Source organism: Dufourea novaeangliae, unplaced genomic scaffold (genome assembly GCF_001272555.1).
Source record: "Dufourea novaeangliae isolate 0120121106 unplaced genomic scaffold, ASM127255v1 scaffold347, whole genome shotgun sequence".
Classification (NCBI taxonomy): domain Eukaryota; kingdom Metazoa; phylum Arthropoda; class Insecta; order Hymenoptera; family Halictidae; genus Dufourea; species Dufourea novaeangliae.
The window spans coordinates 29,783-51,201 of record NW_015374222.1 but is presented as its reverse complement, the minus strand read 5'-3'; the positions used below and the strand labels follow the sequence as shown (position 1 = coordinate 51,201).

At 43.5% G+C, this 21,419-nt stretch overlaps 2 protein-coding genes across 4 annotated transcripts; both read right to left on the bottom strand.

Moving 5' to 3' along the window:
- On the bottom strand, window positions 1-2,573 carry LOC107192382 (ATPase family AAA domain-containing protein 1-B). Of its 3 annotated transcripts, none has more exons than XM_015581615.1 (7): window positions 2,286-2,566; window positions 1,910-2,152; window positions 1,644-1,845; window positions 1,357-1,553; window positions 1,053-1,231; window positions 866-978; window positions 1-29 (listed from the first exon to the last, which is right to left on the bottom strand). In XM_015581615.1, the coding sequence occupies exons 1-7, from the start codon at window positions 2,439-2,441 to the stop codon at window positions 16-18; spliced, it is 1,104 nt and encodes a 367-aa protein (XP_015437101.1). In that variant the 5' UTR covers window positions 2,442-2,566; the 3' UTR covers window positions 1-15. The 3 variants fall into 3 exon arrangements, with proteins under 3 accessions (XP_015437101.1, XP_015437100.1, XP_015437098.1); XM_015581614.1 differs by lacking the exon at window positions 1-29 and having other exon boundaries at window positions 820-978; window positions 2,286-2,470; window positions 2,552-2,573; XM_015581612.1 differs by lacking the exon at window positions 1-29 and having other exon boundaries at window positions 820-978.
- Window positions 2,574-3,489: 916 nt separating this feature from the next.
- On the bottom strand, window positions 3,490-4,534 carry LOC107192384. Its single transcript, XM_015581617.1, has 3 exons — window positions 4,407-4,534; window positions 3,947-4,132; window positions 3,490-3,791 (listed from the first exon to the last, which is right to left on the bottom strand). The coding sequence occupies exons 1-3, from the start codon at window positions 4,456-4,458 to the stop codon at window positions 3,577-3,579; spliced, it is 453 nt and encodes a 150-aa protein (XP_015437103.1). The 5' UTR covers window positions 4,459-4,534; the 3' UTR covers window positions 3,490-3,576.
- Between the last annotated feature and the right edge of the window lie 16,885 nt (window positions 4,535-21,419).

The following is a 21,419-nucleotide window of genomic DNA, read 5'->3' as shown; positions in this document are numbered from 1 at the left end:
CTGTGTTCGAATGAATTAATATGCCAAACCTTAAAAATAAATAGTTACTATTAAAAATTAAATTTTAAGTATTACTTGCTTAGATATGCTTAAAATACTAAAGATTTTTGTATTAATAACAATTGAAATTTACCTCTTATTTACGAAATACAATTACGATTTAGTTTGTTCATAAATATGAATGTTTATACGCATAGATATAACAGTGACATGATAGAATTTATACAGTAATAACCAAGATATATACTGATTCTATTTTAAGACACGTTACTTTTGAAGCATTTATTATATACACGCGCATCAACACACACAAAAGTATATTTAGGAAAAATGCGCATGTGACATGAGGCTTCCAGTACACCAAAAATAATCTTTAATAAAGTAAAAATAATTTAGTAAATTTCAGCGATGACACAAAAATACTGAAAGATTTTCTTTGTACTCAATTAATCTGTCGAGGTGTGGTTATTTTTTAAGGAACACTAGATTTTCTATTTTTTTTCGTAATACAATAAATCACGCATGCATGCACTGCATGCGACAAAACGTCTACGTATTTTGAAATTTTCTTGGCTTGGATAAGCATCCGCTGTAATTTCGTGTTACGTACACATTAGATACATTTTTCACGTGCAAAGATTCATTCGAAACTGCATATTATGCATCGACTGTGTAACTTTAATATGATTTGATTTCTTCGTGACTTGGCAGAATTATTGTTTTAAATGTAACCGTATGAAAGCCATATTAAAAAATTATATTTTCCTAGCCTTTTTTTTTTAGAAAATGTAAAAATTCAATGTTAACGGATGAACGGTACTATTTTTTTTTTAATCTAAATCTAATTTAACCGTGCCGAGTGTACCCGTATGTAATTTAGATGTTTTCATTTTTTTATATGATGTGACAAGATCTTCCATGGTAATAGGTCGTACAGTGTCATGATATTCTTCACCGTCGGTACTAGTACATGTTTCTCTGAAAAAATTGATTAAAAATGACTATCCAGTAAAGGTTCCATCATTCACAAATTATTAAAAGTGAATACTAACTGCGTATGAGTACGTAAGTAATCTCGGACACGATAAACAGATGCATTTCTACAAAGTTCTTGCAAATCAGAGCCAGAGAAACCTTCTGTCATTTTTGCCAGTCTTGGAATATCCACATTTTCGGCTATTGGCTCATGTTCCAATATCAATTTCAATACTTGCATTCGTTGTTGTTCATTCTGCAACATGGGCACAGTTACTGGATATAAGACACAAAAGAATAATCCAATTCTTTATAGGCATGAGTATGAAAACATTTTTTGTTAACAGTGAGTTAATGCAAATTTGTGTAAATTTTATTTACTGGTAAAGGAATATGGAAAGTAGCTGGCATACGCCTGAGTATTGCTCTGTCCAGATCCTGTGGCCTGTTAGTAGCACCCATTATTATTACTGTACAAGATGAGTCTGTAATTAATCCATCCCAAAGAGACATAAACTGTGCCTTCATCATGGCAGTTGCTTCATGGTCTTGTGAATTACGTACTCGTAAAAATGAGTCTGTGAAACCAAGGAGCCAAAATATCATAAAGTATTAGCAACACATGTATTAAAGAACAAGTTAAAATTTCTAATTTTGTTCCAACAAACCTATTTCATCAATGAAGATGATACATGGTTGAAGTTTTACAGCAAGAGAAAAAACTGCTGCAGTTAATTTTTGGCTTTCACCATACCATTTATCGGTTAAAATGCTTACATCTAAATTAATAAAGCAGGTCTTTGTTTCTTTAGCAGTAGCTTTGGCTATCATTGTCTTGCCACAACCTGGAGGTCCGTGCAATAATACTCCCTACAAATAAAATTTGTGTGAATAAAAGGAAATTACATCATAACATGCAATATTAAATATGTACCTTTGGTGCTTGGGTTAACTGAGAGTCTTCAAATAATTCTTTCCTTTGTATAGGTAGGATAACTGTTTCTTTAAGTTCTTGTATGACATGTTCAAGGCCTGCAATATTTTCCCATGAAACTCTAATGTCTTTAGGGTCCACAATGTGGTTGGCTATCATCATTTCATAATCTGTTAATTGATCCATGTCTACTGACCACAACAGGTTATCCGTTTTAGCTAATTTGCCTAATTGTTCACGTGCCTAAAATACATTTAATATCACATTCATTTTGAAATAGAATATAAAAAGTAAGGTTATTCTTTTAACTTGTGTACAGGTTGCAGAGGTTATGTAAGAAACAATTTTTTAATCTATAGATGGATAAGTTTTTCACCTTTTTCCTGGCTTTCTTTTTCGCATTATTTGTGGGATCGAGTTGATTCATGATCCATTTCATGCTAAAAAATCCAACTGCCGCAACAAAGGATACCCTTGCAACAAGCACGAATACCTCTGACCGTGTATAACCAACCCCATCCGCAACGTTCATCGTTTTATCAATATTTATTTGAACCTTGTCTATAGATAAATTCGTATTTTGTATTAAACCGTAACATACACGTCTTACAAATTTAACAAGCTACTTTGCTACACTCCAACCTTTAACTCGATGGCTTTCCGAGAAAAGAACAATCGCGGCATACGAAACCAAAGGAACACTGAAAGCATGCGCAGATCATCCGCAAACATGAACATATATAAATCTGTTAAAACAAGATTTCCCGCGATTATCGACATTACTAATACAATTCTTATTAAAATAATATAATACTTATGCCTGAAAATATTAGTACCACGTGTTAAGATCTATTTACTTACGTACATGAAGCAGACTATAATTCAAGTCCTTCAATTGTTTCACGCTCAGTTCTAGGCCATAATCCAAAGATCAGTTTACGCATATATTTACTCAGGATGGATACCATTTCTTTGCACGTAAATAATTTTATGATGTTCTTTTTGAACACGCGTATTATTTGACAGAAAAAATATTTCATTTGCATAAATATAGTAGACAAAGAAGAAAGTATTAAAGTACATATATACATCACCTATAAATATTCGAAAGCTAAACTTGACTTAAATATCCGCTAAAGTTTCCACAATCTTGCATGGTATATTGATCCCGTTAAATCTAAAATCGTTCTATCATTTGAGATCCATCCTTTTTTGTTTGTGAAATACTTCAATTATAAATCACGCAAGGATGTAGTAACACGCACTATTCACAATAGTATAATACAAAAAAAGTTGTTTATTTACAAATGTTATACTACAGTTATAAAACAATAGAAGTAGTTTCACCTCTCTAATATAACAAACGAATACATATAATGGACGGATAATATATAAAGTGGACGGATACTTAAACTTTATATCTTAAAATTACATCCTAACATATTTTCTTACACTTGTATCAGATCCTATTGTTTGTCCACCACAATTTGTTACTCTGAATATCTGTTTGGTAGAAAAAGATGCCATTGTTCTCACCAATGGATTATTTGTTATAAATATAATTTCATTAAATTTCGCTTATAATACGTCCTTCATTGACAAGTATAGCTTGCTCCTCCTACTTCGCGTGATAAGTTGTACGTTATGAATTGGTATAGTAACAATATTTATCTTAAAGAGTAGATGCACATTGCGATACTAAGAGGCAATGAAACTATCATCGACAATGACGGCAGTGTTGCTCCGTTACAAGAATCTTCTGAACAAGAACATTCTTCCCAGTACACCCCATTTTCATAAACGCCCCAGTTGCAAACGCCAGTAACTCCGGTACTGGCTACGGAAGAGCATCGGCGGATCACTTGTCGCCATCTACCGTCCCCTTTAACAATTATTCAACATAAATATACCGATCTCAACTGGTTAATTTCAGGTTTATGCTTTTAACGATATAAGAAACAATGCCACACGCGTTTCAAGTTAATGAAACGGAAGCGAAAAAAAATGAAACAAAATGTTTTACGAGACAAAACTTACAAATAAAGCCACGGGGACTTTGATGAGTTACTTTGACACAAAATGTACCAGGCATGTGAGACTCTTCACTGTTGCATTCAACGGCAATATTCTTTTCTTTGTTAAATTTTGCATATGCTCCGCATACATCTTCGCCTTTGGAGTCCGTGTCACTGCTGCATTGATAGCAGCGAATTGCATCGGTACCTAAAATTTAGTCCAACGAACTGTATAGTTTGCTCTACGATTGAATCGTTTTTATAACCTACAACTACACGGAACAACGTTTCCGTTGCTTGTATTTCTATAACGTGAACAAGTTTATCGCCGTGACATTCATTACGACTGCTGTAATAAGATTTTCTTTTTTGAAATTTAGTAAACACACATGCCCTGTTTATAAGATGGTGTTCTCAGAATTTCACATGTACAACTTTGCATTCGATTCGGACGACGACCAATTGTAAAAACTTTTACTTACCTATCACCGTAACCAATAACAAGAGGAAAACAATATCCGCGATTGCATTCATGACTATTCCGTCGATAAAAGTTTCAGTCAACACTACCACCACGCTTGTTCAGCTTTTATTATAACGTCATTCATAGGGCGTTGGTTGGCGTAAGTTTAGACTTCAAATTCCCCTACTCGTCCCTTCTTTTCTGGTGAGCGGTCTACCAGGATCGTACATACGAACAGACGAACCTGCGTCGTGGAAGTACACTTGCGTTATGTACTTTCTTTCTTAACAAGCTCGTTAAATTTATGGACAGATAGTCAACGGAATATTCTCTTAAAATTTTCGGTTAAAATTTTTCAGAAAAATAAAATTTATTTCTTTAAAACTGGTAGTGAAAGTATTCCAGTAGGTGTAAAAGTTGTAATGCTATGTTCGTCCATAGCAGACGTTGGTGGCTTAAAAGTTCCACCATATTTTAGATCTTTTAAGAACAGGGAACAGGAAAAAGAACAAACGAAGGACTCCGGCTTAGAGACGCATTTTTAAACTTCGTTACTCCCCGTAGACTACCGTCGCCGGTTCTTCTTTGTCGCGTCTTTCAAAGTATAAAAAGAGCATACCAGAATAAATGAATCTGATAAACTCTACGAAGACACGCGAACGTTTTTAGGATTCGTACAATTTTTATGAGGATATAAATTTATCATATGGGTAAGCTCGTTACGACGCCTATATAAAGGCGTGCAGCAAAAAAAAAACTACACGAATAATGAATAGAACTTTTTTTTCGACAAATCGACCGCGCAACTAGAAATTTATTTTCTTAATTGGTAGTTCATCGATTGTTTCGAAATTGAAGGGTGGTAAAGTTTGTGCAATACTTTCATCGAGACATATCACCGGCAGAAAAATCATTTGTATTCTGTACACGGCATGACAGATGAATACGAATCACAAGTACCTTCGAAGTAAAATTGGTAGAAATATTAATGGTGGCTTATAAATCAAGGCAGTCAACGTTTGACAGTTATTCAACAAAGAGTTTATTTTCAAAGCTAGTACGCTATTCTCTTTCCACCCTCCATACTCTCTTTCTCTCTCTCTCTCGCTTTTTCTCAGAGCAATGGGTATTAAATAGTAACTTTTGTTAAACTGTCATTTAATGGGAGATCGATTAAACAACAAAAATGATCGTCGTGTTTGGCTTTAAAGAGTTTGCATCGCGACTCGATGAATTTATTTATATAAATATATGTACGCTGTTCTGGGTACGTATACATATATGGAAATGGGTAGCAGTTACCTCTATATGTATATGTAGGTGCAACGACTCGATTTCGTCCGACGAAATAACTTACCGGATCACAAGATGTAAATATGTATATAGTGGTAGGGAGGGTGTACGCACATCAATTAAGCGATTTACATGGAATTCCTTGAATGCAGATTCTCAAAGAGGAAATTATGAGTTCGAAAAATCCGAAGTGAAAATCTTGCAATTTCTCGAGCGAACGGGAGTATCCGCGAAAACTGGCGTCGATAGAAGAATAATTTCGCGGGGCCATTTCGTAAATGGATCTCGAGGCGGAAAGATATAAGCATCGCGCGAGTTCCGGAGCATGTTTCACGGTCGACCGATCACCTCATAAATATTCGTAGGCTAAAGATCGGGTCGATAAATTCGCAAAGGTTCTTGGTTGGCAAGGTTTTAATGGAAACGCGGACGAGGGGGCTCGAGGCATCGGCATGGCGTGGTATGGCATCGCATCGCATCGCACGGCATCGGCATTGGCATCGGTATCGGCATCGGAATATCTGTGTAGGCGCGGAGTCAGCGATGCTTTCGTCGATGTCGTGACACGGGAACGCTTTTCCGACGACACGTAAATAAGAGTTCGGGGGAGGGCTAAAGCGGTTGGAAATAAAACTAGTTTAGATCGAGAGAAAAGTCGATGTGTATCGGGGAAAAACTGGCGTACGCAAAGGCTGTCGTTTCCGTTCTCGTCGATGCACTTTCCTTTTACATAGGCTCTTCTCCGAGCGAACACGGAAGTATTTTTAGTTATCGCGCGTACCAAACGTTCGCTGAAGCGCCTTGTATACGACGGGACTTTTAAAAGGAACGATCCGCGGAGCGAATCTGTGACGGAAAGGGGTAACGGGCGTATGTATAACGTTGCATGCTCAGAGTGTGATGAAAATAAGGAACGACATGCGCGATAAAAGAAAAAGGGATTTTCTGTAAAAGAGGATAAAAACAAAGACGAAGTTCGTCAGAGGTGGCGACGCTAGAAGAACAAGGGGGTGGGGGGTGGGAAGTAGTCTCGAGAGGAACAGACCTTCTCGCTTATTCCTAAGGTAGCCTCGGTGTATTTTTCGTTTCCGCACGAAACAGACCGAGCACGTATCTCGTTAGCGAATCATTAGCAACTCTTCTCGTACTGCAACTGCTGTCGCAGTGAACGCCTGCGACTCCATTTTATTCTTATCGTCGTTTCCTTCAGTTTTCTTCTTCTATCTCGGACCACTTTTCTTCACTTTGATTCTTTACCTCATCTACTGGATAATATCGTCGAGTAATTGTTGTATTTTCTTTTAATTAGATTCCATTAAATCTCATCGATTCTTATTTCGTATATATTTACACATTTTTTAGTTGAATTCTTTCTCCTGGTTCGAGAAGAATATCTATTCTGTTGAATCTCATAGTCAAAGGCGTGAAATGAAAATATATCGTGTTCCGTTGGTCACGTTCGTCTTTATCGTCGATATCCGATGATCGCCAGAAAGCTGCCCGCGGGGAACTTTTAGATATTTTCTCATGTTGGCCAAGCATAATGAAACGGCGCCGAGCGGTGGCAACGGCGGAACGCGACGATCCTTTTTGGGGAATAAAATTACTGCGGGTTCTCCCCCTTCTTTCGTCTTCTTTTCAAACCTCGAGAACCCCGTCTTTGCGGTCTTGGCTTTCGTTCCGCCATCGTTCTCGAACGCCTTTGGCAAAACGTGAATCGACTTCGCGGTAAACAACGAGACGATAACTCAGCGCTGACATTGGCACCGATACCTGGCGTTCTTATCGTATATACGCGACCCGCCGCAGGTGCTGTATTCTCGGCGCGTCCATTGATGCTCTCGTCCACGTATAGAAAACGAGGAGTCATTGAGAATCTTCACGGTAAATCGCGATCGTTTTACCAACACTTTTAAACGATGCCCTTTTATACATAATATGCTTCGTCGTCTTCTTGGGAGCATCTCATTGAAATTCAAAAGCTATCTGTGTCGGTATAACGTTGCATGTAAATATGTATTTGCAAAAGGTGTTTCCTCTACGTAGATGTTGATTCGAGAACGGGCGCGTGCTTACCATTCGATCGGGGGCTTGGGGTCCATTAGGAACGCAAAGGGAAACGTTTCGCGCGGCGAGCCGAGAAGACGAGCTTTCGATAAAGCCGTGGAAGAGAAATTCGAATTTATAGGGCCGACGATCAGGTTTCCGTAAATAGAATAAATTTACAAAGTTTCGGCATCGGGAACAGGTCGATTTTATTCGAGAAGACGCATAATACGATCGCGGCGGGAGCACGGGTACGCGAAAGTTCGAGGACGGATCGAATGAAATTTGAATAAAAATACCGTCTCCCCTCCGGATGGGTTCTCCCGGGAGGGAAAATAAAGCTCGACCTCTCAGCCCCCTCCGAGGGGTCAACCGACCGTCGATCCTGGATTGCGACGCCTTTTATAGTAGCCAGATTTCCGAATAGGCGGTACCGTGTTCCGAATCGCTATAGGAACAAGAAACTACCTCTATACGTAATGCTCTCTTTTCGACTCGCTATATCCTGAACATTGGGTTCGTGACCGTTGCTTTATTCGCCATTTTTATTCGTCGGACAATCAAATCCCTTTGCTTCCGATCGTCTCGATTATTGCGTGAAAACTGTCGAAAAATACGACAAAGTTTCGAAGGGAAGGATGTCGAATGGCAGGGGTGAATTTCGTATGATGTATGGTTATTTCGATTTTATTCAATCCTTTCGTATCGTACAAATATTTCATCGTACTCGGTATATTATACGCGCACTGGTCTTTATAACTGTCGATTGAAAATAACAAATTTTCGGAGCGACGAACACGCCAGACAATGGAACGATAAAGCAGAGGGAGCGAGAACAGGCTTACGGATACGAGGGCGGGTAGGCGAAGGCCTCTACGAGTCTCCGCCTCTTCGAGTAAGACGGAAGGAGGAAATTGGTTTTGCATTACAAAGCCGGTGATCCGTGATAATAGAGCGCCTCATTGGCACAAGTACGAGCACTTACCACCTATGAATCGTCCAATTATATTATTATTCGAAGAGAAATCCCCGACGTACTGGATGCCCCTAATGGGAGACATGAAGCGTACTGCGCCAAAATTCTAATATCATTTCTGTGATAGTGACTGTATACGTGATAACAGTGCTACTTGAGTTCAAGCAGGATCGACGCAGAGTACATAATGAGAAATTCGATGAAAGAGCGTGGGTATTTCCGTTTTTCTTAGAAAACGTTTGTCGATAAAGATTCGCGTTACTTGCGCGTGTTCTGCAATGGATTAAGCTTCACGGCATTGTACCACATACGCTTCGCTGCGGGTAGTTTGTTTCTTGTACATTATTTTGTAGATCATCTAGGTTGCCATTGATGGAAATTTTTAACATTAGTGGTTGATTTAAAGTTTTAATTAATATCAGATTTCATTCGACCCTTGTCGCGTGACTGGAACTGTCATTATTCTCCGTTTCTGATTTTTTCGAAAACTAGAAAACACTCATCCTGAACAAGGTTCAAGCAAATGTTCATACTCAAATAATATTATTTTCCGAACGTTCGAAGTTTTCGATATCAACGGAAACCGGTGTATTCGTTGAACCGCGGTGGGCACTGGCAGAATCATAATACACTCCGTACAAACAACGAGCAGCCATTGTTTAGTACCAGATCGAAACTTTCCGAAGCTTTCCCAGCTCCGTTTCCCTCTCGAAGAAAACCTTCGCGAGGATCGATAGGCAACGAACGAACGAAAAGTTTCAACACGAAGGCCGTGCCATTTTGTCCGACGAAACAATGAACGAAACTCGTCGAAACTGTGTCGATAAAAGCTATTCGTGGTTCGGTTACGCGGATCGAATCAATTTGCGAATCACTCGATCGATCACGCCCCAGGCGAATATTACGGTTTCTTCGGCCACGGGCACGAAAGAGAGTCGTTTCGAGGTGATCACGAGGTGGGAAGCCCATAAATACATTAGTCGCGCTAATTGACGAATCGTTAATCTCGCCGCGCGTTACATCCGGAATGGTAACGGATGTGGACAATAATGCCTCGGGAGGGCCACAAAATCGGCCCCGGACCACGCTCTATTCTCCCACGCTCGGAAATCGCATCAACCTACACGCGGAACGAGAGTTTCTGCTAAACCCCCTAGCCTACGGTTCGTGCAACGATGTATCAGGCAGCTCGCCAAACGGTAATGTTTCTCCGGTTTCCAGCCTCAACTGTAGCGTTACCCTTATTTATTTATCCTTTTTATACGTGTATTTTAGCGCCGTGCACGATGGGAAACAACGCTGCGCTGCTCCGTGCAGCTTTCGTTTCGCCGTTTTTTCCCGTCTTTGTAAGTAATTTACCACGGGACTTTGCATGCATTTCCCCTCTCCGGCATGCTTACACAGGGTTACGCTTGTAACGAGGGTGAACCTTTACAAATTTCCGAATGGCAGCGATGTTTCGGGTAAACGTGTATTTGTGTGTGTGTGGCTTCCTTCGATCCCTATTCTTCTCTAGTATTTTCAGTAGTAGACTCGACGTAATATCCGACGAACCGTTCGAGCGGATCTTACGAGCTCTATTTGATTCAGGCTGGGCGGTATTTCGAACGAAGAATACATAGTTCGTTCGATCGTATCGTCTTACCCGAGTGAAATGTATTTCTTCTTTTTTTTTTTTTTTTTTTTTTTTAACGACAGTTGATTTCGATTTAAAATACGAGCTTACAAGTCCGCTGAACGAAATCGTGATTTTTATCGGTACAGGGACGTGGTACGTATATGTATATCTGCTTGGTTTCTTTGTCACGGGCGTTCGTTCGATTCGAAAAACGGGACGATGGAACTAATCGGCGGGGTATTGGCGAACGATCTCGAGTAGGGTGTAACGAACGCTCGATTCTGTCCCACGTAAATACGGTCCGATAAAAGGATAACCGGTATTTCTCGATCTCGTTTGTCGCATTGCCGATAAGACGTTGAATGGTTCCCTGTTGGATCGACGAAATTCGTGTCGAGCATCGATACGGAATCAGCCTTACGGAAGATATTCTACCCGTCGTCGGATGCTGGCCAATTTTGTTTCGCTGACGTTGTCGATGCGACCGGTCCCCCAAACGGGAATGAGACTGTTAGACGTGCACGCATACCAACGCGATAGAAAGCGGGCGAAACCGATAAAAAACGAAAGGGGAACGATACCGAGCGTTATTATTCGCGTTGATACTGAATTCAAGGGATGATAGAGGAGGGTTTTTGTCTTTGTTGGTTGGGATCGATAAGATCTCGGTAACAACGGAATACAATTCGCCCGTCAAAAACTCCAAATCTTCTCGAAGTCGATGCGCAAGAGTATGGAGAACGAGTGCATATATACAGAGTCTCCCATCTTTTTCGGACACCCTGTATATACATACTTGGGCACTGTCGCCGCGAGACGACGACTGGAATAGATGGAATGCGCAAACCTCCGATTTCTGTCTCCTTCCTTCGTGGATCGCGTTCACTGTTGCGCGTCCTCGGTTCCTTCGACCATAGAATGCCAATAATAGCAGTCCCTCTACGATAAAAAGACGTATTTATGATAACGCGAATTAGTATTTTCGCGTTGAATATAAAGCTAGTGAAAACGCGCAAAAGAATGCGTTCGGCGAACTCGCGGATTAACAACGAGTAACATCGGAAACGGTATAGGGTAGAGTGCAGATTAACCGTAACAGCCCTTGACTTCGCTTAGTTACCGGCAACTTTGATCTATCATTCCGAATGGTAACGAAAGAGGTGAATGGCGAAGGGTGGTTCCGCGGGAACAGCCGCGAACTCGCTCCCAATTCGGTGTAGCTTTCTCTCTCTCTCTCTCTCTCTCGGGCTAACCGATATTCCGAAAGCCTGGTTGGTTTCCAGCCTTTTGAGATTCCATTACGGATTCCGCCGCGGGGGCAAGAATCAATATTTAAATTCGTAATGGATACGGCCGGCTGCAATTATGGAACGTGTGGCCGTGCCGTAATATAATGCTCGAATTCTCCTCCCTTTTTTCGCGGTTTTTCACGGTTCGACCGGAGGGTTGTTCGTGCAAACTGAACGCGTAACAGGAACGTAAGAAGTGGTTATACGCACAAACAGACAGCATCGATCAAAACAGGCTGAAGGAAGTAGTAACGAGGAGCATCACGCTTTCGTCAGCTGAGCGCCACTGGCGAGCGCGAGTTTGAGTCGGTCGGTCGAGGTAGAATTGTGCGTGGATCAATAAATCGCGCGTGGAATGGAACGGTTCGACGGAGACGCGAATCAGGGAGAATAAAGGGAGCTTTACGAAGCTTCTGGTGGGAATTTCGAAATAACATCGGGCTGATTTTACGCGACAGAAGCATCTCGGTTATCTCGAGGACTCGATCCCGTCTGGACGCAGAGGACGCTATCGTGATACTGTTCGATGGGTTTTATTCCCTCGTGAAACGCGCGCGCGCGATCATCGATCTAGCAGATTTCGAAATCACAGTTGCAACCATTGAACGGTTAAAAGGATAAGACGTCGACGTATTCGATGACGATCCCGGACGATTCCGCCGAGAATGGTCGCCGGTTGGAGGGCGGATGGTGACAATCAAAAAGCCAGAAGTTGGAAGCAAGAAAGGTGGGTTAGGGGGTGCGAGGGGGTAGAATGGGCGCGTGAGTCTCACGAGTTGGCTCGTAAATGTCATCCGTTTCGACCGAGAATCCAGACGTTGCGAGGGACGACGGAGAATCCAGACGTTCCGAGGGACCCGCACGTATTCTCGGAGACAAGCTCGAATTCACGCAAATCTTCGGCTGGCTCGCGTTAATACGTCGACCCGTTTGCGAAGGTAACGAGCGCTCACGGGCTTTGTTCGATTCAACTTTGGCAAACAGTTTCGTGACTCGCCTACCCCACGCCCCTCGGTAATCCCGAAAGCTACTCGACGAAAAGGGCTCGGGCGTCTCTCGCATCCCCCGAAAGTTGACCGAGTTAAGTTCGCGTTCGCCTTGGCTGGAAACTCGAAAGGCATCCTTTACGTGTTCGTGTTTCTCGCATTCGTTTCGAAAGTTTGGAAAACGAGGCGTTTTCCGAGGTGAGTTTCTTTGTTTGTCCCAACCCCTCCTCCCGGGAAGGATATGCTCCGTAAAACCGGGTGATCGTTCTTCGTTAACGAGAAAAGGGAACTCGGACGAAGAAAATATTCGATCGTTTTCATGAGTAAATATGGTGAATCCTCGACGAGTGTTCGAAGAATCGATACCAATCCAACATGACACCGAATCGTAACCCGTTTGAGAGCTCATGGAAGTATCGATAATTGTTTGATATCTACAAGAAAGATCGATATTTTCGGGTAGGTATCAAATAGGTATAGATTCTTCTCGATACCGAGATCTTTGATATGTATCCATTATGTATCAAATATTGAAACTTGGAGAAAGGGTATGGATAGTATCGATGCAGTATCAGTCACGTCACTAACGGAATTACAATCAAAATTGCACCTACCAATCGGTACGTTCACCACGTGTTTCATGATGAGCTCGACGCGCGTACGTCGGGAGATCGCATTATCGCCTTGGAACTCGCACGACAATGCAACGATAGCGAGGAGGATGAACAAGAGAGCAGAGAGAGATTGTGATAGTGGGCGAGGGAGAGAGTAATGGGAGCGAGCGCAGAGAGGAGAGTCGAGCGTATTTTATTAATCGGTAGGGGTATGGTGCGAGTTACGTCCGGTCTATCGAGCAGCCAAATTGCTATCGCTGGAGCGTGATGTGCACACGCGCCGCTCCTAGAAATTGAAACAATGCTCGAAATTGCAGACACCATTATACCGTGCGTTTATCCATTAACGCGTTCGTTTTTCGCGCTGGCAACCGGAGGGGACTGTTTACAAAAAAAAAAGGCAAAAAAACCGGGGACCGATGAAAGGTGCCGGAGATAAAAGGGGTTCTCGAAAGGCCGAGGAACAATGAGCGCGTTTCAATTATCTCGCGTGTAAAAAAATCCGCTTATGTCCTCGACGAAACCGAGTATCGACCCCCGCCTCTCGGCGTGGTTCTGCCATAACTTCGGCAAATAGCGTTCCCGCGGGGATTTTAGGGAAATCTGGAACAGGGCCAATAGCGTTCCCCACCGCGTAACATCGTTCCGCGCCGAGTTTATATTCGCAGTCGTTTTTCTCTATTGTTTTCGGGTTTATTCGTTTGGCAATGGAACGAGCTACGCGTGGACGGGTAACCCTGCCTGGTCTGCTTCTTTCCATTCCGGATGACATGACATTCCCCGAGTCTATCGGCGTACGTTAGTTCCGTGATCGATAGATACCGCGCGTTGCTAATCGTATATCGTTGATTGCATCGGGATATTCTGTCGAGGGTAATTTTTTATGCAAAAAATTATTAGAATATTTGCTGTACATTGGACCCGATTCGAAACTGTTACATCTTCTAATAATAATAGTATTTATTTATAAACGGGTTATGAGAAGTCTAGATGACAAATAAAAAGTTTAGATAGATACAAAATATGCGTAAAGATACACCGGAGTTTATAAAAACTAATAGTAAAAAAAAAAAAATGAAATTCACGGCTTCGCGATACCCTGCGCGTTCTCAGCGCGTATCCATTGGTACCTCGACCGTAGAAGGGTAAGAGGACAATACCGCCTCGTGTTTCGTGCTTGTTCGCCAAAGGGTTCTGACTCATACCGTCTATTCAAACCTCCACAAGACAATGATAGAAGGCGAGGGTTTTAAAGTTGCATTAATCGAGGTAGACGGTGAAGGAGTACGGTTTGTGTTAGGGTTAGGCAGTTTTGCTTTCGAGACCAGGCGCTTACAGTTCGTCGGTCGGCGGGGGCGTTCGTTTAATCATCGAATGCAAATAGGTTCGTTAAGGTGACGTCTTTGAAGTGGAGGGAGCGCGTCCCCTGCGATCGGCAGACGCAATCGTCTGCTGTTCTTTCGGGTGGCAACCCAACAGTACGCTACGAACGGGTTAGCCGCGGAAAATCGTTGATTTTAACGAACGGATTCGTAATTCGTCGCGTGGCAGGAACGATCGCGTGCGTCCACTGCGGTGAACCGATTGGCTAAATGCCTGTGTGTGGCAACAGGTAGATTTACAATGACGATTTAACGAAGGAAACAATTTCACTATTTCCAAGCTTAATCGACCTACATACCTACGCCACCGTCTATATACATGTACACGAAAATACATACACGCTACCAAACGACCGAGTTCGAGTACCTACACGAAACTACGGGAAACACGTACTTTCGAACTGGAAAACTGCGACGTTGAATTCGATATGTCGAATGCAATGGAAATGCATCGCGGAAAAACGCCACGTGACTCGATTAACCGTCCTGGGTTATTTCTCATTGACGATAGATCGGTCTATTGTATCGAGAAACTCGATCGACCTCCGGGCAACATAGACCCGGGCCGTGGGTTCTATCGATTCCCTTGTTCGCCAGGATCTTCCCGCTTCGTTACCCATGCTAATAGTTCGAAACTCGATGAATCTCGTCTAGAAGAGCTTTCCGTTTCGCCTGAAACAGGGGTGGGGGAGAACATCGATTCGAACGCGTGTCGATGAATTCGCGATTCACAGATCGTTCTTATCCTTGCCTCTATCGTTTAACGTTACTACAGAAGGAAATAAGGAAGAGAACATCAACGATTGCTGCTTGATTCGCAGTAAATCCGTGCGCGTTTGAAAAACATTTGCACGCGGTTTTGTAAATCGGTTCGTAATCACACGCGCGAAATCGTTCTGTCGAGTATTCCGTTTCGGAGAGACAACTTTGCCGTCGAATCGAGGGGAGGAAGAGCTTACAAAAAGAGGGTATCGACGAGCAGTTTTCGTCGGTCTTAGCACGCGCCCGGGAGTCCGATAATTAAAAGCCTGGCACGGAAAGCGACACGGGCTCGCGCGTTAGACCGGGCAAATTTCCATGCAAACGACGTTGCGCGACAGCCTCCCCTATCCTCGAGGACCTAAAGATAGAGACTCGATGAGACTAAACCTCGGAGTAAGCTCTGCCCCGTTGGTCGGGTGCTCGAAATCGGTCGTTAAGAATACTTGGAATTTTATGAAAGTTTATCGAGCGAACCCGTCGACGACTCGAGGGGATGATAGTTTCGCGACTGTCTTCTCGGTGAACGATTCCGACAGAGACGATGCGTCTTTTGAATGTCGTGTATTTTATTGGCATTCCAGAATGTAACGTTACAGGAAACAACTTTGACGTGTCGACGAACGTAAATGTAAACGGGGAGTGGAAGAAGAACAGGTATTTCTTTTAGAAGAAAGATATTTCTTTAAGAAGGTACCGTCGATACTCGAAGGAAATATTTCGTTGCAGTTAGTTCGCGAGAGAGTCGGGCAGAATTTTATTCGAATAATACGTAGTGAAAGACAGCAGTATTTAGGGGCATCATCCTGAGGTTTCAAGAAGTATGTATTACTTTATTATAAAAATTGGAATTTATACGTTGCAACGATTAAAAATGAAGTACCTTTTTATCTTTTATTCGTTATTCGAAACTCTTTAGATAATGAATTTTTCCTTCTCTGTTCCTCGGACGACGCGGGAAAAAATGGGACACGTTTCGCCGAAAGAAGACGTTTCCGTGTGAAATATTTATATTTACGTTCTACGGAAAGCGCGCTTACGGTCCTCTGCGGAGAACCGTCCGGGTCAGAATTTCTCTTGTCGCGGTCGATGAGACGGTTTCTCGTCGTGGAAAGTCCAAAAACTTTGCCTCGAGTCTCGATCGCGAACCGAAATCACGGAAACGCTATCGACTTTGCAAAGTAACTTTTTTCTCGAGTTTTAATTGCCTAGAATCGGATATGATGGAAATAGTAGAAAGTCCGATAATGTCGTCGAGGTTTCTGCTGCTCGATCGAAAGATATTGCGTTTGGGTGGAAATTGGCTTTCGCCCGAAACGTTAGCAGGAAACGAATAAAGGCGAAAACGGTGACAATGGATCCGATGGCTGGTTCCTCGTCGGAGAGCACGAACGAACGGATGACGGATAGATATCGAACAAAAGACTCGACGTCGGTGCTCTCGTAATCCCCGAGCACTCGCGTCAGGGTCGTTTTTCCTCGAAGAGTAAAGAGGAAAATCCAAGAAAACAGAGACTCTGTCTCTGCCTCCGGTTACAGATTCCGTGTTTCATGGCGGTCGCGCACGTGCTTGTAGTACGAAAATAAAAATAATAAAACAGAAGTCCTGATGAAGAAAATTGAAACAAAGGATTTTTGTCTGCTCGTCGAGCACTTATTAAGACTTTGCTAGCGGGAGGGTTTTTACGTTTGCAAGTATACAAATTCAGATGTTCTGAAAATATTCAGAAACAACTACGTAACTTTTGTTTGTCAAACTTTACATATAGGAATAGCGATTTTTCCCTATTTCTAACCATTCTAGTTTGATTTATATAAAAATAAAACCTTTTTCTTTCCCTGTATCTATTATACGAGAATTCCCCTTTGAAGGTGGACCGGGAAGAAAAGCTAGAAATGTTCGAATGGTCCACGGATGGTAGATAACACATCCTGTGTGCACCGCACTCGTGAACGCCACGGGCTTGCGAAGCTCGCAAGGAAGATTTATGGTAGCGCGTGCGCGCGGCTGCGATCCGCATACGGACCACGAACAGAACCATCCTCGTGTTTCGCGGTGTACCATCTCGCCAAGCGTTTCCCGTGTTCCCTAGCGTTCCGTGGTGTCGCGTGGAACCAGACTGTGGACACGTCCCCGAGAAGCAAGACGGAAGAAAAGGGGTGAAAACGAGCGGAGAAAAAAATGTGTGGCTGTAAGGAAAAACTAAGGGAACTCGAGCGGCCAGCGTTAATTCAGGAGGTTCTCCTGAACGAAACGGAGCGAAGTGATCGAGCGGGAACGCGAAGGACCGTCGCAATGACAGAGTGGCGGAACGGAAGGAAGGAAGGCAGGCAGGCGCGCGTGGTAGGTATATGTATAGTAGTTGGGGGTGAACGGAAAGGGTGGGTACGAACGGGACGGGTCGGGACGGATAGGAGGCGGTGAGGCTCGGTGCTCGGGTCTTCTGGATCGGGGGTCGGGGGCACTAGGTTCGCCGAACGGCGGGTCGGCGTCGAGTCGAGCTCTCAGTCTGTCCTGCGCCGTCGAAACGAGGGAAGCGTCGTTCGACGTCGACGCGACGTCGAGCGCGACGAGTCGACGAGCCGCGACGAGCCCGTGCCCCTCAGTCCGCGTTCGCTCGCCGTCTCGAGCGCGACAGTTTTTTCGCTTTCGATCGCGCGACCGCGCGCGCCTTGCCTTTCTTACTTCTTTGTTCCCTCTCTCTGCTCCCTTCCTCCTCTATTTTCTGCTTTTTCCCGTCTGTCCAATAACCCGCCCCCCCCCCCGTTGTGTCGCACCGTGCAAATTCGATTCTCGAATTTACGTGTTTACCGTTGTTCTCCGAACAGCGTTTCCACCGTTCAACCGATTGCACTTAAAATACGCTTCTACGTTCCTGGTTTACCCTGCTTACACTCTGGTTCCGTTAGTTCCTTCGACTTTCTGGTTATCCTGGTTTTCTCTTGCTTCTCACGACCGTCCGTTTTGACCGAGAATTTCGTCGTCAAAGAAACGTGTGTATACGTATATACACCCGAGGCAGGATTCTCGAAAGGCAAGGAACGAGCTAACCACGAAGTCGACAGTTTCTCTCCTCCAGACGGATTTATTTGAAAGCTGCGCGCCCTTTGGATGTCGATCGAGGTACGTTTCTACGATTCTTTCTTCCGTGGTTTTTTGCGTGGTCCTCGAAGAGAAGGATACAGAGAATTGTCTTTAGCTGTTTCGTCGCTTCGGCACCCTCGACTAGCCGCCAGCTCATCGCCGATCATCGCGCCAGATGTTGTAATCGGTTTAATTAACCGCGACGTTGCTCTCGGTGCGCGAACAGTCTCGTCTGTAGGTGGTGTGCATAATGATCGTGCTTTTCACGTTTCCCGATTACATCGTATTCGTTCACGTTCGATGCTTAACTCGATAAAAAAATGTTCGTGTCATCCCATACGCGACAGAATCTTGTTCGCCAAGTTAATTTCGTCGCGAGCGAGACGCGTTTCCCTCGATTAATCGTTTTCGCGCCTCCGATATCGACAGAAGAAGTCAACGGCAGACTTGTCGATCAAATTAGACGCCTGAAAGACCGTTCCTTTGATCTCTTTGTGGTAATTGAAAGAATCGATCAAGTCTTCTGGAGCTTAATTGGTTACGATACTCCGTTCTTTGCTCGATCCCTTAGGCGCGTCTAACGTTCAATCGTTTTACAAGTTTGCATCGTATAGTTCTTGGAGTTACGAACATTCTCGAAAGAGATCACTCGACTCGACGATGACAGTCGAGTTATCGAGTTTGAAAACGAGTTTACCCGTTCGACGTCTCGTAACTTGGCCGCTAGATACTAGACCATCTCAAAAGTGCCAAGAAATTTTCGGGAATAACGTTGCGTTCCATGCAACCGTCTTTTCTCCTCCTCTTTCTTTCTCACACGCGTGCATAGACGCAGAGAAAAAAAAACAGGCATCGGTTGATGATTGGCGAAGCATGGTTGGTGACAACAAGTTGCAAGAAATAGCATTGAACGATTAAAAAAAGGATACACGCGCAAGTTTATTTTTAAGATGATCGCTGACGGTATGGGAAAAATTGTCTTGATGTTGGAGAACGGAAAAAGAAGTATCGATCGAAGAGTATAACGCGAAACACGACTGGAGTAGGAACGGGTAAACTATCATGAAACATCTCGTTTCGAGGATCGTTTAGCGATCGTGAGAACTTGAACTGGTCCAGGTGATGAGAAAATGGAAAATCAGGGCATCGATTCAATGGGTATCGTGAAACCGTCCTTTGCAGAGTTACCAGACACCAACGATTTTCACGATGCCCCCGATCTTGGTCAGAGTTTTCGTTCGTACGATCGAATAGGGAATCGTGGGGGGAATTCTAGAGGCGCGTGAATCGCGAACAATGGAGAATTTTTCGCGGTTCGCGCGCGTTTACGTCGGTCGACCGAACCACGCCGCTGGGAGAATTTAAAGGGATAGACCCGAGCCGGCCTCATCTATCGAAGACTCGAATTCGGTGTTACGGTTCGGTCTACCGGCGAATAAAACCGCACATCGTCCGATATATACCGGTTTACCGTTTCTTGTAGTTCTCCCCTGGATGCATACAGGGAATACAGGTCGGCCAGAGCGTGGGCTTCCGTCCGATTTTCCGAGAGTTCGTCGAACCTGCGGTTTCCATTAGCCGCATTCATCCCCCCTTTGTCCCTTCGACGCACCGTCGAACGAACGATCGGTCACTCCCCGTCGACGAGAGCCGGCTGTAAAACGCTTCGATAGTTTTTTCATGGCCGGTGACTGTAGTGTTAAAAGTTTTCTCGGAAATTCCCGTTTGTCCCGCGGATCTCTGATCGACTAACGGGGAGACTCTTTCGATTTCGTGGTACCCCGGGTGGAAGTAATGCATTAAAAAAAATATATGATTCCATTTAAAAAATCAAAGTCGACCTTAAAAAATTACATCGGAAAGTTTGTGCCCCCTGATACCATTTAGAGTTTGTCTGAAATATTAAAATTTTTAGATTTAAACAGACACCCTGTATATTTTTTTTCTTTTGAAGTGAAAATATTGATATTAAACACACCTGCTTTTTTCCATTTTTTTTTTTTATTTTTTTACCTCTGGAGGGAAGACCTGATTTTCTCAACTACAAACGCAGAGTCTACTTGACATCAGTGAAACTACGGATCCTTGTCGACAAAATTTAGAAATTAATCGGTGACAGAATTTGACACACTTGAAAATTCCACCGGTGCAATACTGGGCGTTAAAGGGTTAAACGGGCCACACGATATCGCCCGTTCGGCTCGTAAATCGGAGTCGTTTCGTTGTTAAGCTCGTTAGGTTCGTGAACTAAACGGTCCTACGACACGTTCATTCTCGGCTTTTTCTCGTATCGTTGAATTTAATTGTCCCCGCGATCGCGAGAACGGCCGAAGTCGCTATCGCCGGGAAATACAGAAAGAAAATAAAAAGACGCGCGATATCATAGCCGAAGTAGGTCGCGTACCGTCTGCGTCGACGGCAAATATATCGTCAACCTCTCTCATGAATTGCAAATTCCGGTGTTTTCTTTTTTTTACCGAGTTGGCTCATAGTTTGGCTTCCTTTGGAGAAATTATGCAAGAACGCGAAACGACGAAATTCACAGTTACAGTGCAACACGAATTCGTTCTCGATAATTAGTTCGAGTTTATACCAGGTATCTTCGTAAATTTGGGTACTCAATGTTTTTTCAGATCGTGCTTGGTCATCGCGACGACGAAACGATTTGGGTTCGATAATTCCGTTAGAAAGCTCGCGGCGACGAAAACGAGGACTGACCCTAGGCGAAGGAGACATCGTGCGAGTGTCAACGAAATTTGTGCCAAAGTATTTATCGAGGAAAACGAGAGTGCCAAGGGATCGGTGGCCGGGTAGGATCGGCTGGTGCGTGGAAAGTATCCGTAGAAGTGGAAAAAGGGTAGAGCGGCCGAACGTGGGCGGGAAGAGCGAAGAATGAAAGCAACCGTCCCGCCGAGGAGGAAGCGATCGTGGTAGGCGGGTGAGAATAGGACGTGGATCGAGGTGGATCCGTGTCGAACGGTGTG

Bases quoted from the DNA above. Each gene is read 5' to 3' on its own strand.
- LOC107192382 (XM_015581614.1), bottom strand. From the start codon at position 2,441: ATGAACGTTGCGGATGGGGTTGGTTATACACGGTCAGAGGTATTCGTG. The intron at 1,554-1,643 runs GTTTGTTGGAAC...TTGGTTTCACAG, and splicing joins CATCTTCATTGATGAAATAG to ACTCATTTTTACGAGTACGT. The intron at 979-1,052 runs GTTAGTATTCAC...CAATTTTTTCAG, and splicing joins TACTTACGTACTCATACGCA to AGAAACATGTACTAGTACCG.
- LOC107192384 (XM_015581617.1), bottom strand. From the start codon at position 4,458: ATGAATGCAATCGCGGATATTGTTTTCCTCTTGTTATTGGTTACGGTG. The intron at 4,133-4,406 runs GTAAGTAAAAGT...ACTAAATTTTAG, and splicing joins GTTATTGGTTACGGTGATAG to GTACCGATGCAATTCGCTGC. The intron at 3,792-3,946 runs GTAAGTTTTGTC...TAATTGTTAAAG, and splicing joins AAGTCCCCGTGGCTTTATTT to GGGACGGTAGATGGCGACAA.